This window comes from Aquarana catesbeiana, linkage group LG04, assembly GCF_042186555.1.
Source record: "Aquarana catesbeiana isolate 2022-GZ linkage group LG04, ASM4218655v1, whole genome shotgun sequence".
NCBI classification, from domain to species: Eukaryota; Metazoa; Chordata; class Amphibia; order Anura; family Ranidae; genus Aquarana; species Aquarana catesbeiana.
The window spans coordinates 385,533,112-385,556,599 of NC_133327.1; the positions used below are offsets into that span (position 1 = coordinate 385,533,112).

The following is a 23,488-nucleotide window of genomic DNA, read 5'->3' on the forward strand; positions in this document are numbered from 1 at the left end:
GATTTATTTTTAAATGCACAGAAAGCTATTTTGTACACAAAACTGTAATTGCGCAAAAACTCAGGAAAGATGGTCTTTTATTTGGTTTGAGATGTTTCTTAAACAGTTGCTATACATCTAGTCTACAAAAGGAAAGCCATACACTGTAGACACAATGACCATCTGCATTTATTGATAAAAGCAAAATTTAGATTCCCACTAATATTTACTCCTCCTCTGATGAAGGCCTCTATCGGGGGGGGAGGGGAATTGGGGGTGAAATGCGTGGAAAGGAAAGGGGTTTCCGGTAAGGATAACAATTAGCTCTTATCAATAAATTTGCATGAATGATAACTTTACGGTGTGTGTGCCTTGCCTTTTGCTGGCTGTGTTTGTAGACAGTGAAACTGACAAAACCTCTTTATCAAGTAGGCACCCATGGCTGACTGCTGCAACTGGAGCACCATAAATGTAACTACAGTGGAACCTCGGATTGCGAGTAACGCGGTTAATGAGCGTTTCACAATACAAGCAATTCTTTTTTTTTAAATCCTGACTCAGTTTGCGAGTGCTGTCTTGCAAAACGAACACGACTCAAGCCTCTGCGGTGTGCAGTACCGCAATTGGCCAGAGGTGCGGGGGTTCCGGAGACACTCAGAATGGTTCGGCGCCGTTCAGAAATACTCAGAAAAACTCAGTTCCCGAGCCTTTCCGAGAGTTTCCGAGTGCAGCCGAGTGGTCTCCGAGTCTCTCAGGCGCCCCCCCCACCTCTGGCCACATGCGGTATTGCATGTAATAGAAGTCAATGCAGAACAAATTATCTTTGTTTCCATTGACTTCTATAGGGAAACTCGCTTTGATATGCGAGTGCTTTGGATTACAAGCATTCTCCTGGAACGGATTGTGCTCGTAATCCAAGGTTCCACTGTAACTTCCAATGAATTCCTTACATTCTATGCCAACAGTTCATTGTAAAGACTTTAAAAAAACAACAGCAGCTTGGAGTATGTAAACATGTTGATGCTGCCATCGATGTAATCCTTAATTAGCACCAGCAAAAGGGTTAAAAGGACCTCACACTGAAAATGCCATTTTACTTGGGATCATACAGATCGTGTGGCAAAAATAATACGTGTTAAGGGGCAGTGAAAGTGGTAAAGCCTAAGTAACAGTGTGCCAGCTAGCAAGTCATCATTTTCAGTAGGAAGAGAATAAATGGCAGACTGTTCACTTTATGTCAAATTTCCATTTTTTTTTCATCAAGAATATGAAAATTCCCTTTACTGGAGGAATTCAGCTGCATGCTATCAGATTTAGGTTTATACAAGGTCTTCCAACAACCAGGAGGTGGGTGCAGAACACAGATGGATCAGTCCTTCCACCACTTCATCTGAGTGATGGTTCTAATATAAGGAGACAAAGCCATGCTCTTCTGCTGATGGATAACCACATCCTTGCCCAAAATTAAGCATGATAACTTATCCTAGGAAACAGTTTAGACGTAGGAAGCCAATACACACAAATACAATATTGGTGATCGGTCCTTAGACCTTAATTTCTTTTGGGCACAGATTCTATACTAGGTCCATTTTAAAGTACAGATTATAGTTGCAATTGAACAAGGCCATTTAAAAAAAAAAAACGCCCTTTTTTCTATACTGAAAATACGTTTTTAAACATACCTGCTAAAGGATTATACTTAAATCTTTCCCAGAATTCTTCAAATTCTTTTCGAACTTCCTCATTTATGATCACTCCACTAGGTTGCTCATTATTCACAGCAATGTAGTTGGCCTTTAGTACAATCTCCAGGTCACAGCGAGTGTCTACAAAAAGAGGCTTCCACCTCTGCATAACTACACCATATACTGTAACATCATCACCTACAAGAAAAAAAAGACAGCAAATTCAAGGTTGTCCGGTTTAGTCATTTTGACAGACTGGAAATTAAAATAACACTGGATGAAACTTTACTAAACAGAATAACCATACAAAACAATAACAAATTAAAATGCATATCGATTTGTTTAGTGAATCTGCATGCTCTAGAGAACTCTAGAGGAAAGTAGTAATAAAAAAAGAAACCATTTTACACTGGTCATAAAAACAACCTAAAGCAGAATTTTTTTTTTGATGCATTTGCGCAGAATGAAAGTACATGCAGATTTGCTGGATGAATGGCTATGCAAACTTTTTATAAATGGAACCCATCGGGTCAGTGCACCTAAAACTGGTATTTCAGTACAAGTTAGACACCAATGAGCTGAATGGCTCATTGGCTTCTTTCATTGGTTAAAGCGGGGTTCCACCCAAATTTTGAACAATATCTGTATGTATTCTCTTCCTTGCCTAGATGCTGACATGCCGTTTAAAAAAATGTAAATCGCAGTAATTACCTTTTATTTTTCTATTCTTCTTTGCACTTCCTGGTTCTGCTCCCGTGGGAGTAGGCGTGTTTCTAGCCTCTCCCAGACTCCTCACAGTCTCCTGGGAGCTAGTCTCAGGCTTCCCAGGATGCCACTGAGCATGTGCGGGAACGAGCGGTGAATGCTGGGAGCACAGCATTCACCGCATCCAGGAAATAAATGCTTGTGGGCTTCAAATGCCCACAATGAAGATGGAAACCGCCTGCAGTGAATAATATAAGTTATTCTTTCCGACGAAATCTGACACAGGCGGACATATTACACACAATATGTGAGTATGTAATGCTGAGAAGAAAAGTTTGTGAATGAACTAAAAAAAAAAAAAAAACGATAGATAGGTGGACCCCCGCTTTAAGGACGTCTGTGGCAAGGTTTCCAGAGTCCATGGCTCTGCCTACTGTCCTGTTTCATTCCTTCTGTTGAAGCAGGTTATGTCATTCATACAGGGACCTAGTGGGAACACGGAGCCTTTATGACATTAAAAAAAAAACAAAAACAACAAATTGGCTGATGGCTTGAAATTTAAGTCAGCTACTCAAAAAAGAAATTCTGTTTTTTGAGTGGACTGCCCCTATTACAGCAAACACTAGGACAGGGTGTCCAACCTGCAGTCCAAGACGGCTATGAAACAAAAAAAACTGTAAACTTACTTAAAAATGTTGATTTTTATTTTTGGTAAAAATGCATTTACAATTAGCGAACACATGTGACTGAAGAAACATTTGACAGTTTCTCTTTACTGGACTTATATGAAAGTTTTATCTCCCCAAATGTAAAACCTCCCACTCTTTTTTGCAGATTTATTAAAAAAGAAAAACTGAAATATCACACGGTCCTAAGTATTCAGACCCTTTGCTGTGACACTCATATATTTAACTCGGGTGCTGTCCATTTCTTCTGATCATCCTTGAGATGGTTCTACACCTTCATTTGAGTCCAGCTGTGTTTGATTATACTGATTGGACTTGATTAGGAAAGCCACACACCTGTCTATATAAGACCTTACAGCTCACAGTGCAAGTCAGAGCAAATAAGAATCATGAGGTCAAAGGAACTGCCTGAAGACCTTAGAGAGAGAATTGTGGCAAGGCACAGCTCTGGCCAAGGTTACCAAAAAAAATCTGCTGCACTTAAGGTTTCTAAGAGCACAGTGGCTTCCATAATCCTTAAATGGAAGATGTTTGGGGCGACCAGAACCCTTCCTAGAGCTGGCCGTCCGGCCAAACTGAGCTTTTGGGGGAGAAGAGCCTTGGTGAGAGAGGTAAAGAAGAACCCAAAGATCACTGTGGCTGAGCTCCAGAGATGCAGTCGGGAGATAAGAGAAAGTTGTAGAAAGTCAACCATCACTGCAGTCCTCCACCAGTTGGGGCTTTATGGCAGAGTGGCCCGAAGGAAGCCTATCCTCAGTGCAAGACACATGAAAGCCCGCATAGAGTTTGCTAAAAAAACACCTGAAGGACTCCAAGATGGTGAGAAATAAGATTCTTTGGTCTGATGAGACCAATATAGAAATTTTTGGCCTTAATTCTAAGCGGTATGTGTGGAGAAAACCAGGCACTGCTCATCACCTGTCCAATACAGTCCCAACAGTGAAGCATGGTGGTGGCAGCATCATGCTGTGGGGGTGTTTTTCAGCTGCAGGGACAGGACGACTGGTTGCAATCAAGGGAAAGATGAATGTGGCCAAGTACAGGGATATCCTGGACTAAAACCTTCTCCAGAGTACACAGGACCTCAGACTGGCATACTGGGCCAAAGGTTTACCTTCCAACAAGACAATAACCCTAAGCACACAGCTAAAATAATGAAGGAGTGGCTTCACAACAACACCGTGACTGTTCTTGAATGGCCCAGCCAGAGCCATGACTTAAACCCCATTGAGCATCTCTGGAGAGACCTAAAAATGGCTGTCCACCAACGTTTACCATCCAACCTGACAGAACTCAAGAGGATCTGCAAGAAGGAATGGCAGAGGATCCCCAAATCCAGGTGTGAAAACTTGTTGAATCTTTCCCAAAAAGACTCATGGCTGTATTAGATGAAAAGGGTGCTTCTACTAAATACTGAGCAAAGGGTCTGAATACTTAGGACCATGTGATATTTCAGTTTTTCTTTTTTAATAAATCTGCAAGAATGTCAACAATTCTGTATTTTTCTGTTAATATGGGGTGCTGTGTGTACATTAATGAGGAAAAAAAATGAACTTAAATGATTTTAGCAAATGGCTGCAATATAACAAAGAGTGTAAAATTTAAGGGGGTCTGAATACTTTCCGTCCCCACTGTATAGATGGGACGTATTGCCATTTCCATGCAATACAAGGATTACATCAAAGCATACAAGTACTCTGTTTGAACACCCAGGTGTAAGGATCCAGCGCTGAATGCAGGCCATTTAGCTATGAGAGCATAAAGCCAGTATCATGACATGAGTATCATCTGACAGCAAAATAAATGAGAAAGGATATTGGGACTTTAAATGAGGCTTTCGACATGGGGGTATGTAGTTGGAAAAACATGTTTATTGACATGGAGGATACATAAAAATATATATCAATGGTATAGAACAAGTATGGCAGCCTAATATGTCCGACGCGTTTCGTGTATGAAAACTCATCAGGGGAAGATGCTCACGAGTATCTATAAAGAGTGAAGTATAAGTAGTCTAGTGTAACTGAACTGAACGTAACAGAAGGCAAATTTGCCAGTCCTGCATACTTACATACAGGAAATTAGCGATGGGGATATGTTGAATGTGGGACCAGGGCCAAAAGGGGGTGTCTATCCCAGGAGCTGAGGTAATGTAGAGCCACATGCACAAGGGGCGCACGCATATAGCCCCCCAGAACACAAGCTGTCAATCTTGATAGTGAACCAGAGTGATGGGGGAGTATTTCCATCGAGCCGCCATAGGCGGGGGAAGGTGTGGTTTCTGTCGTGGGTGGTGTTTGCCACCTGGGTCGGAGCCCCACCCTGCACGTGCCGAGCTAGCGTGAGGTTGGTATGAGTCGACGTGCGCACGTGTGGGGCGTGTATATGACGCCTCCCGGACACAGTTGCCCTCTCCACTATGGAAGATGCCATACTCCATAGAAGCAATTTGCTTTGCTTGCATACAATCAAGGTAATCACCATGTCATCCTATCCACCATTAGATTTTCTTCACTAATACCATGACACTCACTATTTATTATATTCATTAATTTTAGATTTTTTGGTAGTCGCTACCCCCCATCACTCTGGTTCACTATCAAGATTGACAGCTAGTGTTCTGGGGAGGGTATGTGTGTGCGCGTGGCTCTGCATTACCTCAGCTCCCGGGACGGACACCCCCTTTTGGCCCTGGTCCCACATTCAACATATCCCCATCGCTAACTCGCTGCATGTAAGTATCCAGGACTGGCAAATTTGCCTTCTCCTGTTACGTTCAGTGTTACATTAGACTAATTATACTTCACTGTTTATAGATACTTGTGAGCAACTGCACCCGATGAGTGTTCATACACGAAACGCGCCGGGCATATTAGGATGCCGATACATGCCTGTATCAGCAATCAACCCAGTCTATTGTCTACCAAGTAATCATGTTTATATCATTTTACATCATGCTACTTATATTGCCATGTGGCGCCCCACTGACATGTGTATATATATAAAATTCATAGGAATTACTCATCTATTCTTTCCATATTATCATGTGTTGCCAAGTTGATATAAATATATAACATGGACATCAAGAATATATAATATGTATTTGCATGTGTATTTTTATGATCCAAATTTTTTTACTTGTTCTATACCATTGATATGCATTTTTATGTATCCTCCATGTCAATAAACATGTTTTTCCAACTACATACCCCCCTTATGTCAAGAGCCTCATTTAAAGTCCCGATCTCCTTTCTCATTTATTTGAACCAGGGATGGAGGCACACTACATATGTGCCTAAAACTCCCCCCCCCCCCATTCTTGAGTATCTGACAGCATGACCAGTATCCAACACATTAATAAGAAAAACAAGGATACAGAAGAAGGGAGGGAAAGTGTTCCAGTCATGGAAGATACAAAAGGGCACCCCTAAGGCCCTTTTGCTTCGGGAATAAGCCTGCTTATTTACATCCAGACTCTCTTCCAGGCTCTTTCAGATTGCTTTTGATTGTGTGCTAGCAATCGTCTCATACATAATAATCCAAGAAAACTTAGCTTTGATCAAACATAAAGCTACAATAGGGTTTTTAAAGCACTAGCAACAGAAATGGTTTGCTGCCAAAAGGATATAGAAGACCAATGTTTGGGAACATCTATTAATAGCCCTTATAGGTTCATTAGGAGACCTATCTGGGGGTCTCCTCTGGTATCCTGTGGCCTGATAAAAGCAAATAGCTTATTCCAAAACACTCTGAATTAGGGGCATTGCCACTATATATGAAAATTTATTCCTTGAAGGTTACAACCCTAAAAGCAGGGAAAAGAGGAGCATGGAAATAGTGCATACTATAAAGACAAACCTCGCTACATGAATGAAATATCTGGCTCAGGTGGAATTCACAGCGGGAGGGACATCTGCAAACCTTCAATCAAAAGCTTAATCAATATATTTTAACATTCGCAAATAGCTAAAGTGATACAAAACTGTAGGCACCCCTGGCCAAAATGATATGCTTTGTTGATTTTTTTCATTAGGAAAGAAATATAACAAAAGCTCAACAACCACTACAGGTAACAAACCTTTGCCAAGTTTCTGTAAATGTTAATGCACAATTACTATTTATTTGCCAAACAAAATAGGGAACGAAAAAGGTAAACCGAATAAGTGGAATGTACAACAGATCACCAAAGATTTTCCACTGTGTTGCAACTCTTGAAGAAAGTAGTTAGGCTGTTGCCAGTTTTTTCCCCCAATCTGACCCAACTTTGGGCTTCCTGCCTTCTAGTCCCAATTCATATCACTGCAAAGTACCTGCAGGTAAGTTTTGCTATCTTTGATCAACATAAACTCAACTAAAGTTTCATTTTATAATCTATTCTCTTTATCATTCTATTATTTTTTTAATGCCAGAAGAAGCATGCAATAATTTTGAGGCCTTTGTTTTCTGCATTGTAATATTTTATTTGCCAGAGTGTGAATTGTGCTTAAGAAATAGAAGTTCTGTATGTAATTTCTAATTGAGGACAAGTGGTATCTTACCAGACTTGCAGCTGTCCACAAGGTCATCTTCCAAAACCACAACCATAGATCGAGGGATACTGCCTACTGACAACCTCTGAACCTATATTAGTAAATAGTATAAAACAAACTCAAATTCCATGTATTAGCTTTCATTATTATAGTACCATTATATTCAATAGTTTTACAGTAGTGTACCCAAGATACTGTATATTGCAATACATAATACTAACAGAAAGCAGACTTTTGTAAATACATACAATTTAATAAAACACTCACACTTTATAAGCAGTTACAGCATTTTTTGGGGGATAAAGGATTCATGAATAAATAAAAGGGAGATCATTTTAATCACTACTGCCAGTGTTAAGTAGTTTGTCTCATCCATGTAAACTGATACATTCTGCTGGAGAGTTTGTGCTGTGAAAAACAACAGCCTTGCCGACTGAATTACAAGATGAAAATATAAGAAAAAAAGTACGTCTAAAAAAAGGAAACAAATTCAGCTACCACATGTCAGAATTGGTAAGCTGCAACATAATACATTTAGCTTTTGGGTTTAATACCGTTTAAATATGCTCCCCCTAAACACCTATTTCAATTAACCCATGTAAGAAAGATCTGTATGGTTACCCATTTTCAGGCCACTCTTGTCACGTGATCAGCTCCCCTGTGCCAGCCAGCAGTGGCTGCAGGAGAGAAGAGGGGGTGCCGAAAACGAATGGCCCATAGCAATCCAATGGGTGATGTCACAGCTCCCAGGCATTGCCATCTGTTTTACCTCTCTCTCCTCTCCCCTGCTGCTGGCTGACACAGAACAGATCACGTGACCGAAGCGGCACGGAAAAAGATTAGGTTAGTCAAAATTAGAAGGGGGGGGGGGGGGGGGGGGGAGAACATTTTTAAGATGAGGTATATCCCAGAATTCTACTTTAAATAAACTGAGTGTTCCCTTTTCTACCCAAGAACAGATATGTTTTTAAAGGCTAGACTGGTGTCAAGAGAAAGCTATGTGATTATATTCTTTTCATATGCCCCACAGCTTTTACAGTTTACTTTAAAATCCAATTTTAAAGCTGAACTCTAGAATAAGCAAATATTGTTAAAATACAAGACAAATGTTTATTTTTACTTAAAATTAAATAATAAAAAAAAATTTAAATAAACATTGGTATTTCTTCCAGATTCATGGAGTAATACAGCGTGAAACTTTCCAGGGGCTTCCTGTAATAGACTAGCCACTGTTGCTTTCTCGTCTAGTTCAGGGTGATTGGCCTTCTATCTGCCCTATTATGTAGTTTTCTGCAGGACCTGTTGTGCCCCTCCCTCACCTCTGCTCTTTGCATGGATCATGTGCAGCATAGTGATGATGTCACTGCTTTTTTGCATTCCAATATCTAGGTTTGTAAAGGCATTTGATGCGCAGAAAGTGATTTATACCCCAGATGTTTTTCCAAACTAGTCATAGGCTTCCCTATGAATGTATATGTTTTGCTCCATCAAGAAAAACATATTTATTTGGTCAATCTATTGCTGGTTAGTAAGGAAAATAGGAACTTTCCAGCATATTTATACAAGTTTGTGGGCCCTAAGAATATCTACTTTACATGATGATCCATATTCTCATCGTCCAGGATACCAAGAACACAAACCACTAGGATTTTGAGAAAAGTATGTAAGGTGGATTCTAACTGAGAAGCAACTGACTGTCAGTACTATTCTATTTTTGGACAATAATAAAACATATGTATCAGGTCAACACGGTCCATTTCACATCTATAACCAACAGGAGTGGGGGCGGACCCTTTTTAAAATTACTTAGGAGGGACTAAGTGAGTTCTTCAAAGTATATAATGCTGGGACAGTCTGTGGGTGAAGTTAAGGGAAACGGAGTACAATCCGGAAACAAATGCAGCCCCCCCAAAATCCATACCAGCCATGTAGCCCAGGAAAGGGGGGGTGAGGGTGTGCCCCCCCTCTCCTGAACTATACAAGGTCACATGCTCTCAACATGGGGAGGGCCCTAGTTGATGCTGATGAGGACAAGGGCCCTTTCCCCACAACCCAGATCCCAGCGACCACCATGTGATTGAGCAAGGGGTACATGTAGTACCCCTACTTTTGACAAGCCCTTTATTTAAAATAAATAAATGTCCCCTGATGTACATCCATTGTTAATTACAATGAACATCGCCTGCACGGGGGAAAAAACAAAAAAAACAAACAGTCAACACAACTGCTCTAACTCTTGGCTCCTGCCGTCTGACACACTGCTTGCCCTGCCACTGAAATAACCAAAGGAGCGGGGGCCCTCAGTGACGTCACTTACCATACACACACATATCCATTTACGGGGGGGGGGGTGTCACATGCTTGTCCCCCTACCCCCATTCCTGGCGTGAATGCTCTGCTAAGGGTCTGGTATGGATTTTGATAGGGACCTCGCACCATTTTTGTTTTTTGGACCACAATCCATACCAGACCCTTTACCTGAGCATGCAAGGTGCCAGCTTCTTAACAACCAGCTCTATTACTTTCAATAATTAAATAGCAGTGGCTATCCTTTATTTAATTGAGACTCATGTCACAGTTGTAGGAATCAGTAGAACATGGTGTTAGCAAGTATAAATTGCTGATGTAGCTGCTCAAATGACTTAAGAATATAAAAAAAAAAATGCTTAATCACTTAAGCCCCGGACCATTTGGCTGGCCAAAGACCGGAGCACTTTTTGCGATTCGGCACTGCGTTGCTTTAACTGACATTTGCGTGGTCGTGCGACGTGGCTCCCAAACAAAATCAATGTCCTTTTTTTCCCCACAAATAGAGCTTTCTTTTGGTGGTATTTGATCGCCTCTGCAGTTTTTATTTTATTTTTTCATCTTAATGCATTAAGGTGAAAAACTTCCTGTGATGCAGCAGCCCCCCAGAGCCCCTCTTACTTACCTGAATCCGATATTTCCAGCGACAGGTACGAGCACACCAGCTCCAGCCAGTGTCTTGGGTCCCGGGTGGATAGATTGATAGCAGCGCAGCCATTGGCTCCCGCTGCTGTCAACCAAATCCAATGACATGGGAGCCGGGGAGGCGGCTCTCCAACGGGGCACTCGAGAAGAGGAGCAGCCAGGAGCGCTGCTGAGGGACCCCAGAAGAGGAGGATTGGGGCCACTCTGTGCAAAACCAACTGCACAGAGGAGAGAAGTATGACGTTTTTTTTTTTTTAAAACACAAACCTTAACATATCCTTTAACTTTGGTGAGCCCATATTTAGCCACAACTTGGAGTTGTCAAGTTTAACAAGTTCAAGCTCTGGCAGATACCAGCACAGTATGTCTCTTTATGTTCTGTAAGAGTTTAAGTTGTTTCCAGACAGTATTCATTAAGTGGAAAATGGGAAGAATTTTGTGAGATGTTAAGGAAGCCATAAGCATCTAAAGTCCCATAGAGATCAGTGGTATGCAGTACTACTGGGAGGGAATTAGCACAAATCCCTGTGTAATAAAGATCCTCCCAATACAATAGATGCTGGGTCTGAGCAGCAAGATATAATAGCCTTGGGTTTGGCAAGGCTATTCCACCTTTAGTTGTTAAATTTTGGAGTTGTTCCAGGGGGATTTTAGGCAGTTTTTACTTCACAGCAACTCCCAGAATATTTTGTCCATTACTCTAAACAATTTGGTTGTGAGGGTGATGGGTGTAAAAAGTAGAGAAGTTGGGACATGGAGATCATTTAATAAGGTTTTCCCATCCCATTATCGACAGTGGAAGTTTAGACCATGTTTTGACACCCTCTCTAAATTTCATAACCAGAGAGGCCACATTTAGGGTCTCATAATTGCCAACAGAGCAGGAAATTTGTATGCCCAGGTATTTGAAGGAGTCCGCAAGCTTCCTGACTTCAGTTTCATTGTCATGTTATAGCATCCATGGAAAGCAAACCAGTATTCAAATATATATATATATATATATATATATATATATATATATATATATATATATATATATATATATATATATATATATATATATATATATATATATATGCCATGTTATAGCAATTTGAAATGAATTCAGATATCTTCACTTAGCACTTCACTTTTTTGTCATGCATTTCCATTACAGTCAACAGTTACAATAAAACAGCAATCACCTGCTCCTGGATCTTAATCTCCTGGTAGTCTCTACAGGTGGCCGGAGAGGACACATCAGACAGACAAGTAAATTTGGTGGAAGTGCAGCCTTCTTCATAATTGGTGCAAGCAGTAGGAGGAGTGAATGAGTAATACTGCTCAAAATCAGCTTTTAGTGTAATTACATGCTTACACTTATTGCACATAAAGTCTTGCTCATACTCCAGAACTTTCACTAGACTGCTGCGAATAACTGTGCCAGTGATGGACAAGAAATGACCCACATCTCTTGCACGTGGGATGTGCTCTCTGGTTAATTCTGGACACACTGGCAAACCTGTGTGCACAAAAAGAAAGGATGTGAACACAAAAAGGAAACAAGTCTCATACAATTAACCCTATAAAAAAAAATAACCTACAAGCTGCACAAGTCCTCCTTCTGAAAATGTTGGTTATTATACAAAATCACTGACTTCCATATTTTAATTGTTGCTGCCCCAAAACACAAACGTACAAAACACAAATTATACGCACACTTGTTCTGGGGCAGTGACTCAACATACTGACGGCAGAAGGTCAGCACGATAGCCAATGCTGCTGCTAATTACAAGCCAGTGGCTAAGCGCTATCAGCCATGCAACAGGAAATGTGGTTACAAACAATGAGACATGATGCCAAAACATACTCAAGAAATTGAGTGGGGGTTTACATAAAATTTAAAACTGTAGCACTACTACAAGATATACATTGATGCAGAATTATATTTAAAAAAGCAAAGCTATTTGAGCAAGTTTGCTCCCCCCCCCCATACACAAAAGGAGTTCTATGGTCACAGCATACACCAGTCTTTTTCAACTGGGGTACCTTGGCAAAATGCCTAGAAATTGCCCACAAATTGCATACAAGCCAGTGGGTAGATCATGCCTGCCTTTTAGTTACACAAAGCCACAGGTTTTCATTGTGCACCATTACAACCGTCTAGCTGCCTTCTCCTCTGCTGTTAACATTCAATTTTTAAGGACTACATATCTATTGGTACCTTGCTGTCTACAAGCAGTGATTCCTGTACTGACTCCACCTCCTTAAACTCCTCCTTTCAGCATCTCTGTAGTTCAGAAGGCATGTTCTGTGAATTCTGCGACACAGCAGTGGCTACTCACAGGACAACTGCGTCATAGCATTCAAGAAAGTAAAAATGTGGAATTCTTCACAAAGTTTAAAAATGTGAAGATCAGAGTTTGCTAGAAAGAATTGAAATATAATGTGGAAATAAATATGATTTTAAATTGTGACCATAGATACGCTTAAAATGGGTTTTAAGCCAAAAATCTTTTTATAGTATGAGTAAGAATTAGAAACCCATCAGGTCTTTAAGGCCCCTTTCACACTGGGGCGGTGGGGGCATCGGCAGTACAACAGCGCTATTTTTAGCGCTGCTGTACCGTCGTTCTTGCAGCTGTATTCGGCCGAAAAAGGGTTAAAATCCCTCGTACAGCGCGGCTATAGCCACGCTGTCCCATTGATTTCAATGGGCAGGAACGGTTTAGGAGCGGTAAATACACTGCTCCTTCACCGCTCCAAAGAAGCGGTTTGCAGGACTTTTTTCACCGTCCTGCCAGCGCACCGCTTCAGTGTGAAAGCCCTCGGGCCCCCCCTGTTTAGGGGCGGTTTGCAGGCGGTATTTTTAGCGCAATACCGCCTGCAAACCGCCCCAGTGTGAAAGGGGCCTTACTGCTATCCCAGGCTTGACTTCCTGATTTTTTTTATTTTTATTTGTTTACATATTTCTCACACTTAAATGATTCAGATCATCAAACAGATTTTAATATTACACAAAGATAACCCGAGTAAATCCAAGATGCAGTTTTTAAATGATCATTTCATTTATTAGGGGAAAAAAGCTGTTCAAACCTGCCTAGCCCTACGTGAAAAAGTAATTGCCCCCTCCCATGCTGAATCATGAATGAACTGTGATTTACCACAATTTTTTGGAAAGCTGAGTTAAAATTTCACTTGCCACACCCAGACCTGATTACTGCCAGACCTGTTGAATCAAAAAATCACTTAAATAGAAGCTGCCTGACAAAGTGAAGCATGCTAAAAGATCTCAAAAAGCAACACATCATGCCGTGATCTAAAGAAATTCAAGAACAGATGAGAAACAAAGTCATTGACATGTATCAGTCTGGAAAGGATAACAAAGCCATTTCTAAGGCTTTTGGACGCCAGAGAACCACAGCGAGAGCCATTATCCACAAATGGAGAAAACTTGGAACAGTGGTGAACCAGGAGTGGCTGGCCAACCAAATTGACTCCAAGAGCACAACGACGACTCATCCAGGTCATCATAAAAGAACCCAGAACAACATCTAAAGAACTGCAGGCCTCACTTGCCTCAGGTAAGATCAGTATTCGAGATTCAATAATAAGAAAGAGACTGGGCAAAAATGGCATCCATGGGAGAGTTCCAAGGCCAAAGGCACTGCTGACCAAAAAGAACACAAAGGCTCATCTTCCCCTTTCTTCCCCTAATATCGCAAAAATATTCCATTCCTATTTCAGTACTTTATATAATGTGAATCAGTGAGGGGACGATAGGGAGAAGCGGAAGGAAGAAGTAAGGGAGTATCTGCAGGACCTAGACCTTCCCAGGGTAGAGAAGGAGGAGATGGAACATCTTGAAGCCCCTATTTCGCAGGAGGAGGTGGATAGAGCGATAAAGAATACAGCCCTGGGAAAGAGCCCGGGCCCTGATGGATACTCCATTCTATATTATAAAAGGTTTTCCAAGTTTTTGATTCCTAAATTGTGCGACTATTTAAATGCACTGGGAGAAGGAGAGATGCTCTGTGAGGAGTCATTACTGGCACATATCACTCTTATTCTGAAAGAAGGGAAGGATTCAGCATCCCCAGGAAGTTATAGGTCAATATCGCTATTAAATACAGATATAAAGATTTTTGTCAAAATAATAGCAGAAAGATTGAAACCATGGCTACCAAGGTGGATACATAACGATCAATTGGGGTTTGTGCCAGGGAGGGAAGGGAGAGATAACTCTCTGAAATATATCTTTCTGATGCAGGAAGTAATTAGGAGGGGCACCCCAGCAGTTCTCATGTCAATTGATGCTGAAAAGGCTTTTGACAGAGTAGAATGGGGTTCATGTTTGAAACATTGAAACAACTAGGGTTGGGGGAGAGGATGATGAGATGGATCTCGTACCTCTACCATCACCCAACGGCCAGAATCAGGATAAATGGAACCCTGTCTTCTCCCCTTGAACTATTTAACGGGACAAGACAAGGTTGCCCCTCTCCCCAATTTTGTTTATAATAGCATTGAAACCCCTACTAGCTGCAATCCGCAAAAACCCAGATATTAAAGTGTGGGAGATCCTGGTGGGAGAAGGAGTACAGAGTAGCCGCGTTTGCGGACGATTTGCTCCTCTATATTTCCAACCCCAGAACAACAATCCCGATAGTGCTGAAGGAGTTGAATCAGTATGGGAAATTAACAAACTTTAAAATAAATATGGCTAAATCTGAGATCCTGAATATAACTTTATCGACGGAAGAGCAGCAGGCGATCCAACCTAAATTCCCTTTCATGTGGTGCAAGGAGGAGTTGGGGTATTTGGGCATAAAATTGATACCAGTCTTGGGCGATATGTTTAAAGCCAAGTACATCCCTTTGCTCAATAAGATTAAGGGCCAATTGAATATGAGGAGATATAAAACTCTCTCATGGATTGGCAGGATAAACACAGTAAAAATGTTTATACTCCCGATGTTAATTTATATATCTTTCAAATGATCCCAATAGCACTCCCCCAAGATTATTTCAGAAAATTAAAAATCAATGGCACTAAAATATATCTGGGAACGTAAACGCCCCCGGATTGCGTATGGTACACTTGTCAAAGGAAAAGAGCGGGGGGACTAGCAGCGCCAGATTTAAAAAAAATACTATTAAGCGATCTCTATTTCTAGAATTGCAGATTGGATATATAATAAAAACGGAGAAAAGTTGGGTTAACTTAGAAATTTCACAAAGTAGAACAGATATAGGGAAAATGATATGGATACCACCACAATTTTGTGATTTAGGTCCTAGCACAAATTTATTGACGAGGAACACATTAAAGATATGGTATGGTCTAGGTAGGAGATACCACTGGGATTATAATTCACCACTAATGTCACTAATAGACACAAATTATTTAAAGCCAGGGAAGGAGGAGCACATATATTTTATTAGGTGGGCAAAAAAGGAGGTAATATTACTGCAGAATGTGATGAAGGGGAATAGACTCTACACTTACACAGAAATTACACAGGAATGGGGAAATAAACCACTAGATAAATGGAGGTATACACAATTACAGCACTTTACACAGTCATTACCACAACCACTGCGGGTTCCCCCTTAAGCTTAACTAGAACTATATAAAATATAAAATATTGATTAGGGAAGCAGAACATGAATACCCATCCTATTTGGAAAAATTAGAAGGAGAAATAGTCCCCCTTAGAGATGAGGAACATAGGAATAAGATACTTAGATCAGCTTGCCTTTCGGCAAGGGATACTCAGACATTCAAAATGTGTTATAAATTGCTGGCGAGGTGGTACGTTACCCCTCAGAGGGCGCATGGGTATGGGGGAGAGAACCCTCCAACTTGTTGGAGAGGTTGTGATGCTCTTGGGACTTTTGCGCATCTCTGGTGGGAATGCACTAAAATACAATCCTATTAGGATGGAATTATAGGAGCATTCCTCTATATAACAGGTGAACGAATTAAAAAAAAAAACTTGGGTATGTTTGTTTTAGGATACGGGGAAGGCGGTGTCCCAGTATAGAAATACCTTAGTTCCATATCTTTTGAATGCAGCTAAAGCCCTGATTCCATGCCTGTGGAAAACTCAGGAGGCCCAGAGGATGAAGGAGTGGGTAGTAAGGGTGGAATGGGTGAGATCTATTGAAGAGTGAATACATCTGACAGAAGATACATGGGAGAAATATCAAAAGATATGGTGAAACTGGCTTGAATTTAGGAATACGGAGAAGTAGATGGTATTAATGGAAGTATGGAGAGAGGTGGGGGGGGGGAAGTAATATGTGATTTAAATAAGGATCGCGAGTGGTTTTATGGATATTATTGTATTTTTGTGTAATTCATATAATATAACAAAATAAAGAAAATAAAAGATATAAATAAAGAATATATAAATATAAAATAAAAAGAATATATACAAAATAAAGAATATATAAAAAACAAAGGCTCATCTCATATTTACCAAAAAACATCTTGATTATCCCCAAGACTATTAGGCAAATAATCTGTGGACTGATGAGACAAAAATGTTACTTTTTGGAAGGTGTGTCCCGTTACATCTGGCATAAAACTAATACAGCATGATATTGGTAGCATGACAGCCTGGGGCTGCTTTGCAGCTTCAGGACCTAGAAGACTTACCATAATTCATGGAACCATGAATTCTGAGCTCTAACAGAAAATCCTAAAGGATTCATGACCTCAAGCTCAAGTGCACTTGGGTTATGCAGCAGGACAATGATCCGAAAACACAACAGCCACAAGTCCACTTCCAAATGGTTCAAACAAAGCAAAATGTAGGTTTTGGAGTGGCCTAGTCAAAGACCGGACCTTAATTCAATTGAGATGCTGTATTATGACCTTACACGCTCATTCTTGAAAACCCTCCAATGTGGCTGAATTAAAACAATTCTGCAAAGAAGAGTGGGCCAAAATTGCTCCACAGCAATGTGAAAGACTCATTGCCAGTTATTGCAAACGCTTGATCGCAGTTGTTGCCGCCAAGGGTGGCACAACCAGTTATTAGGTTTAGGGGGCAATTACTTTTTCAAATAAAGCCAGGCAGGTTTGGACAGCTTGTTTGCCTTAATAAATGAAACCATAATTGAAAAACCACATTTTGTATTTACTCGGCTTATCTTTGCGTAATAATAAAAAAATTTTTGATGATCTGAGTCATTTAAATGTGACAAATATGCAAAAAAATAAAAAATCAGAAAGAGGGCAAATACTTTTTCACAGTATTGTGTAGAATATACATTGTAACATTTAGTTCTTTTAGATCAAAGGGATGAACTACCGTCTGTAAATGAGGTCAATTTAACCACTTAGACTAAGCCTTTTTCTGACACTTGTTGCTTACAAGATAAAATCAGTATTTTCTGCTAGAAAATGACTTAGGACCCCCAAACACACACAATATAAAAACATATATACATATTGTGTTTGTTTGGGGGTCCCAAGTCATTTTCTAGCAGAAAATACTGATTTTATCTTGTAAGCAACAAGTGTCAGAAAAAGGCTTAGTCTAAGTTGTTAAACAGACCTCATTTACAGACTGAAGTTCATCCCTTTGAGCTAAAAGAACTAAGGCTCGATTCACACAGGGGCAACGCGACTTCAACCCGACTTCAACACGACTTGTGGATCCGACTTTCAATGAACGGGGATCCGACTTGGATCCCCGCCACTGTGTTTGGTATGAATCTTTAGGGGGAACTCCGCGCCAAATTTTAAATAAAAATCCGGCATGGGTTCCCCCCCCAGGGGCATACCAGGCCCTTGGGTCCGGTATGGATCTTGAGGGGAACCCCCCTACGCCGAAAGGACGGCATGGGGGGTCCCCCCCAATCCATACCAGACCCTTATCCGAGCACGCAGCCCGGCCGGACAGGAATGGGGGTGGGGACGAGCGAGCGCCCCCCCCCCCCTCCTGAACCGTACCAGGCCGCATGCCCTCAACATGGGGGGGTTGGTGCCTTGGGGGAGGGGGGCGCGCTGCGGCCCCCCCACCCCAAAGCACCTTGTCCCCATGTTGATGAGGACAAGGGCCTCTTCCCGACAACCCTGGCCGTTGGTTGTCGGGGTCTGCGGGTGGGGGCTTATCGGAATCCGGGAGCCCCCTTTAATAAGGGGGCCCCCAGATCCCGGCCCCCCACCCTATGAGAATGAGTATGGGGTACATCGTACCCCTACCCATTCACCTAGGGAAAAGTGTCAATTTAAAAAAAAAACATTACATAGATTTTTAAAGTATTTTATTAGACAGCTCCAGGGTCATCTTCCGACTTCGGGGGTCTCTCCGGTTCTTCTCCGTGCTCTCCGAGTCTTCTGCCGGGCTCCTCCGCTCTCTTCTGCCGCTCTTTTGCTAAAGCGGAGGAGCCCGGTCTTCCTCTTCTGCCCTCTTTTCTTCTGATGTTGACACGACGCTCTCTCCGGCTAGAATGCTCTCTGTGCGCTCTGCTCTGACTTATATAGGCGGTGACCCCGCCCCCTTATGCCGTCACAGTCCCTGGGCATGCTGGGACTATGACTGCATAAGGGGGCGTGGTCATTGGGCGATGACCACGCCCCTAAAACGTCACAGTCCCAGCATGCCCAGGGACTGTGACGGCATAAGGGGGCGTGGTCACCACCTATATAAGTCAGAGCGGAGCGCTCAGAGTGCATTCCAGCCCCAGAGAGCGTCGTGTCAACATCAGGAGAAAAGAGGGCAGAAGACGGAAGACCGGGCTCCTCCGCTTTAGCAAAAGAGCGGCAGAAGAGAGCGGAGGAGCCCGGCAGAAGACCCGGAGAGCGCGGAGAAGAACCGGAGAGACCCCCGAAGAGAAGAAGGCAGCAGACCGGGCTCCTCCGCTATAGCAAAAGAGCGGCAAAAGAGCAGAAAATAGCGGAGCAGCCCGGCAGAAGACCCGGAGAGCGCGGAGAAGACCCCCGAAGACGGAAGAAGACCCCCGGAGCTGTCTAATAAAATACTTTAAAAATCTATGTAGTGTTTTTTTTTTAAATTGACACTTTTTCCCTAGGTGAATGGGTAGGGGTACGATGTACCCCATACTCATTCACATAGGGTGGGGGGCCGGGATCTGGGGGCCCCCTTATTAAAGGGGGCTCCCGGATTCCGATAAGCTCTCCGCCCGCAGACCCCGACAACCAACGGCCAGGGTTGTCGGGAAGAGGCCCTTGTCCTCATCAACATGGGGACAAGGTGCTTTGGGGTGGGGGGGCCGCAGCGCGCCCCCCTCCCCCAAGGCACCAACCCCCCCATGTTGAGGGCATGCGGCCTGGTACGGTTCAGGAGGGGGGGGGGCGCTCGCTCGTCCCCACCCCCATTCCTGTCCGGCCGGGCTGCGTGCTCGGATAAGGGTCTGGTATGGATTGGGGGGGACCCCCCCACGCCGTCCTTTCGGCGTAGGGGGGTTCCCCTCAAGATCCATACCGGACCCAAGGGCCTGGTATGCCCCTGGGGGGAACCCATGCCGGATTTTTATTTAAAATTTGGCGCGGAGTTCCCCCTCAAGATCATCTGAGCACAAGTCGCATGCCGAAGTCGGATGATGCGAGACGGCGATCCGACTTCAATGATAGTCAATAGGCTGAAGTCGGATCAAAGTCGGATCAAAGTAGTACAGGGAGTACGCTCTGAAGTCGGAGCGACCTCAGTAGTGTCTATTAAGACGCTCCCATTCACTTAAATGTGAATCTCTTTCTGGGGCGACTTGGGGCGACTTGAGGGCGTACAAGTCGGATCCCAAGTCGCCCCAGTGTGAACCGAGCCTAAATGTTACAATATTTTCTTTTATCTCAGCACTGAGCAATGTTGATAAACATTTGACAGGTGTTTTTTCTACAGCTCTGCGATTGCTACATAAAGGAATTGTGCAAATGCTGGATTAAGCTAGTGATGGGGGTTGAATCGAAAAAAATCATTTTTTTTTTAACGATTATTCTTGCAGCTCCAATATACAGTAAATATATATATATATATATATATATATATATATATATATATATATATACACACACACACATACACACATACATACAATATTGCCAAAAGTATTGTGACACCTGCCTTTACATGCACATGGCTTTAATGGGATCCCAGTCTTAGTCCATAGGGTTCAATATTGAGTTGGCCCACCCTTTGCAGCTATAACAGCTTCAACTCTTCTGAGAAGGCTGTCCACGGGAATGTTTGAACATTCTTCCAGAAGCACATTTTTTAGGTCAGACACTGATGATAGGTGAGAATGCCTGGCTCGCAGTCTCCACTCTAATTCATCCCAAAGGTGTTCTATGGGGTTGAGGTCAGGACTCTGTGCAGGTCAATTATGTTCCTACACCCCAAACTCACTCATCTATGTCTTTATGGACCTTGTTTTGTGCACTGGTGTGCAGTCATGTTGGAACAGAAGGGGGCCATCCCCCAACTTCCGACCGCCTAGGCAGAGTGGAAGTTCACACCCCCCTCCATCCTAGCTGGCTCTCACAGTATTTGTAGCTGCTGACTGTTCAATTTTTATTTACAAGGTGAAGATCCTCTTTAACCACTTCAGCCCCGGAACGATTTGCCCCCTTAATGACCAGGCCATTTTTTGTGATACGGCACTGCGTCGCTTTAACCACTTCAGCCCCAGAAGGATTTACCCCCTTCCTGACCAGAGCACTTTTTACAATTTGGCACTGCGTCGCTTTAACTGCTAATTGCGCGGTCATGCAATGCTGTACCCAAACGAAATTTGCGTCCTTTTCTTCTCACAAATAGAGCTTTCTTTTGATGGTATTTGATGACCTCTGCCGTTTTTATTTTTTGCGCTATAAACGGAAAAAGACCGAAAATTTTGAAAAAAAATGATATTTTCTACTTTTTGTTATAAAAAAAATCCAATAAACTCAATTTTAGTCATACATTTAGGCCAAAATGTATTCGGCCACATGTCTTTGGTAAAAAAAATGTCAATAAGCGTATATTTATTGGTTTGCGCAAAAGTTATAGCGTCTACAAACTAGGGTACATTTTCTGGAATTTACACAGCTTTTAGTTTATGACTGCCTATGTCATTTCTTGAGGTGCTAAAATGGCAGGGCATGTGGAGCCCATTGAATATTTATTTTTTTGTCTCAAGTGATTGAATAATGACAAAAAAAAAAATAAAAATTTACAAAAAGTTGTCACTAAATGCTATATTGCTTACACAGGCCATGGGCATATGTAGAATTGCACCCCAAAATACATTCAGCTGCTTCTCCTGAGTACGGGGATACCACATGTGTGGGACTTTTTGGGAGCCTAGCCACGTACGGGGCCCCAAAAACCAAGCACCGCCTTCAGGATTTCTAAGGGCATAAATTTTTGATTTTGCTCCTCACTACCTATCACAGTTTTGAAGGCCATAAAATGCCAAGATGGCACAAAACCCCCCCAAATGACCCCATTTTGGAAAGTAGACACCCCAAGCTATTTGCTGAGAGGCATGTTGAGTCCATGGAATATTTTATATTTTGACACAAGTTGCGGGAAAGTGACAATTTTTTTTTTTTTTTTTTTGCACAAAGTTGTCACTAAATGATATATTGCTAAACATGCTATGGGCATATGTGGAATTACACCCCAAAATACATTATGCTGCTTCTCCTGAGTACGGGGATACCACATGTGTGGCACTTTTTGGGAGCCTAGCTTCATACGGGGCCCCGAAATCCAATCACCGCCTCAGGATTTCTAAGGGCGTAAATTTTTGATTTCACTCCTCACTACCCATCACAGTTTGGAAGGCCATAAAATGCCAAGATGGCACAAAACCCCCCAAAATGACCCCATTTTGGAAAGTAGACATCCCAAGCTATTTGCTGAGAGGCATGGTGAGTATTTTGCAGCTCTCATTTGTTTTTGAAAATGAAGAAAGACAAGAAAAACATATTTTTTTTTTCTTTTTTCAATTTTCAAAAGTTTGTGACAAAAAGTGAGGTCTGCAAAATACTCACTATACCTCTCAGCAAATAGCTTTGGGTGTCCATTTTCCAAAATAGGGTCATTTGGGGGGGGGGGGGGGGGGGGGGGGGTTTGTGCCATCTGGGCATTCCATGGCCTCCGAAACTTTGATAGGCAGTGAAGAGTGAAATCAAAAATTTACGCCCTTAGAAAGCCTGAAGGCGGTGCTTGGTTTTCGGGGTCCCGTACGCGGCTAGGCTCCCAAAAAGTCTCACACATGTGGTATCCCCATACTCAGGAGAAGCAACAGAATGTATTTTGGGGTGTAATTTCACATATTCCCATGGCATGTTTGAGCAATATATCATTTAGTGACAACTTTGTGCAAAAAAAAAAAAAAAAAAAAAATTTGTCTTTTTCCCGCAACTTGTGTCACAATATAAAATATTCCATGGACTCGACATGCCTCTCAGCAAATAGCTTGGGGTGTCTACTTTCCAAAATGGGGTCATTTGGGGGGGTTTTGAACTGTCCTGGCATTTTATGCACAACATTTAGAAGCTTATGTCACACATCACCCACTCTAACCACTTGAAGACAAAGCCCTTTCTGAAGCCCTTTCTGACACTTTTTGTTTACATGAAAAAATTATTTTTTTTTTGCAAGAAAATTACTTTGAACCCCCAAACATTATATATTTTTTTAAAAGCAAATGCCCTACAGATTAAAATGGTGGGTGTTTAATTTTTTTTTTTCACACAGTATTTGTGCAGCGATTTTTCAAACGCATTTTGTGGGGAAAAAACACACTTTTTAAAATTTTAATGCACTAAAACACACTATATTGCCCAAATGTTTGATGAAATAATAAAGATGATCTTAGGCCGAGTACATGGATACCAAACATGACATGCTTTAAAATTGCGCACAAACGTGCAGTGGCGACAAACTAAATACATTTTTAAAAGCCTTTAAAAGCCTTTACAGGTTACCACTTTAGATTTACAGAGGAGGTC

General features: G+C 42.0%; 1 protein-coding gene across 1 annotated transcript in view; it reads right to left on the bottom strand.

Moving 5' to 3' along the window:
- Positions 1–23,488, bottom strand: part of MCM9 (minichromosome maintenance 9 homologous recombination repair factor) — a 160,757-nt gene that overhangs the window by 122,193 nt on the left and 15,076 nt on the right. Inside the window, exons 3-5 of the mRNA XM_073627161.1 lie at positions 11,721–12,037; positions 7,594–7,675; positions 1,662–1,862 (exon numbers count right to left, since the gene is read on the bottom strand). Of these exons, the coding sequence (XP_073483262.1) occupies positions 1,662–1,862; positions 7,594–7,675; positions 11,721–12,037 (600 nt within the window). The remainder of the gene's footprint in view (positions 1–1,661; positions 1,863–7,593; positions 7,676–11,720; positions 12,038–23,488) is intronic.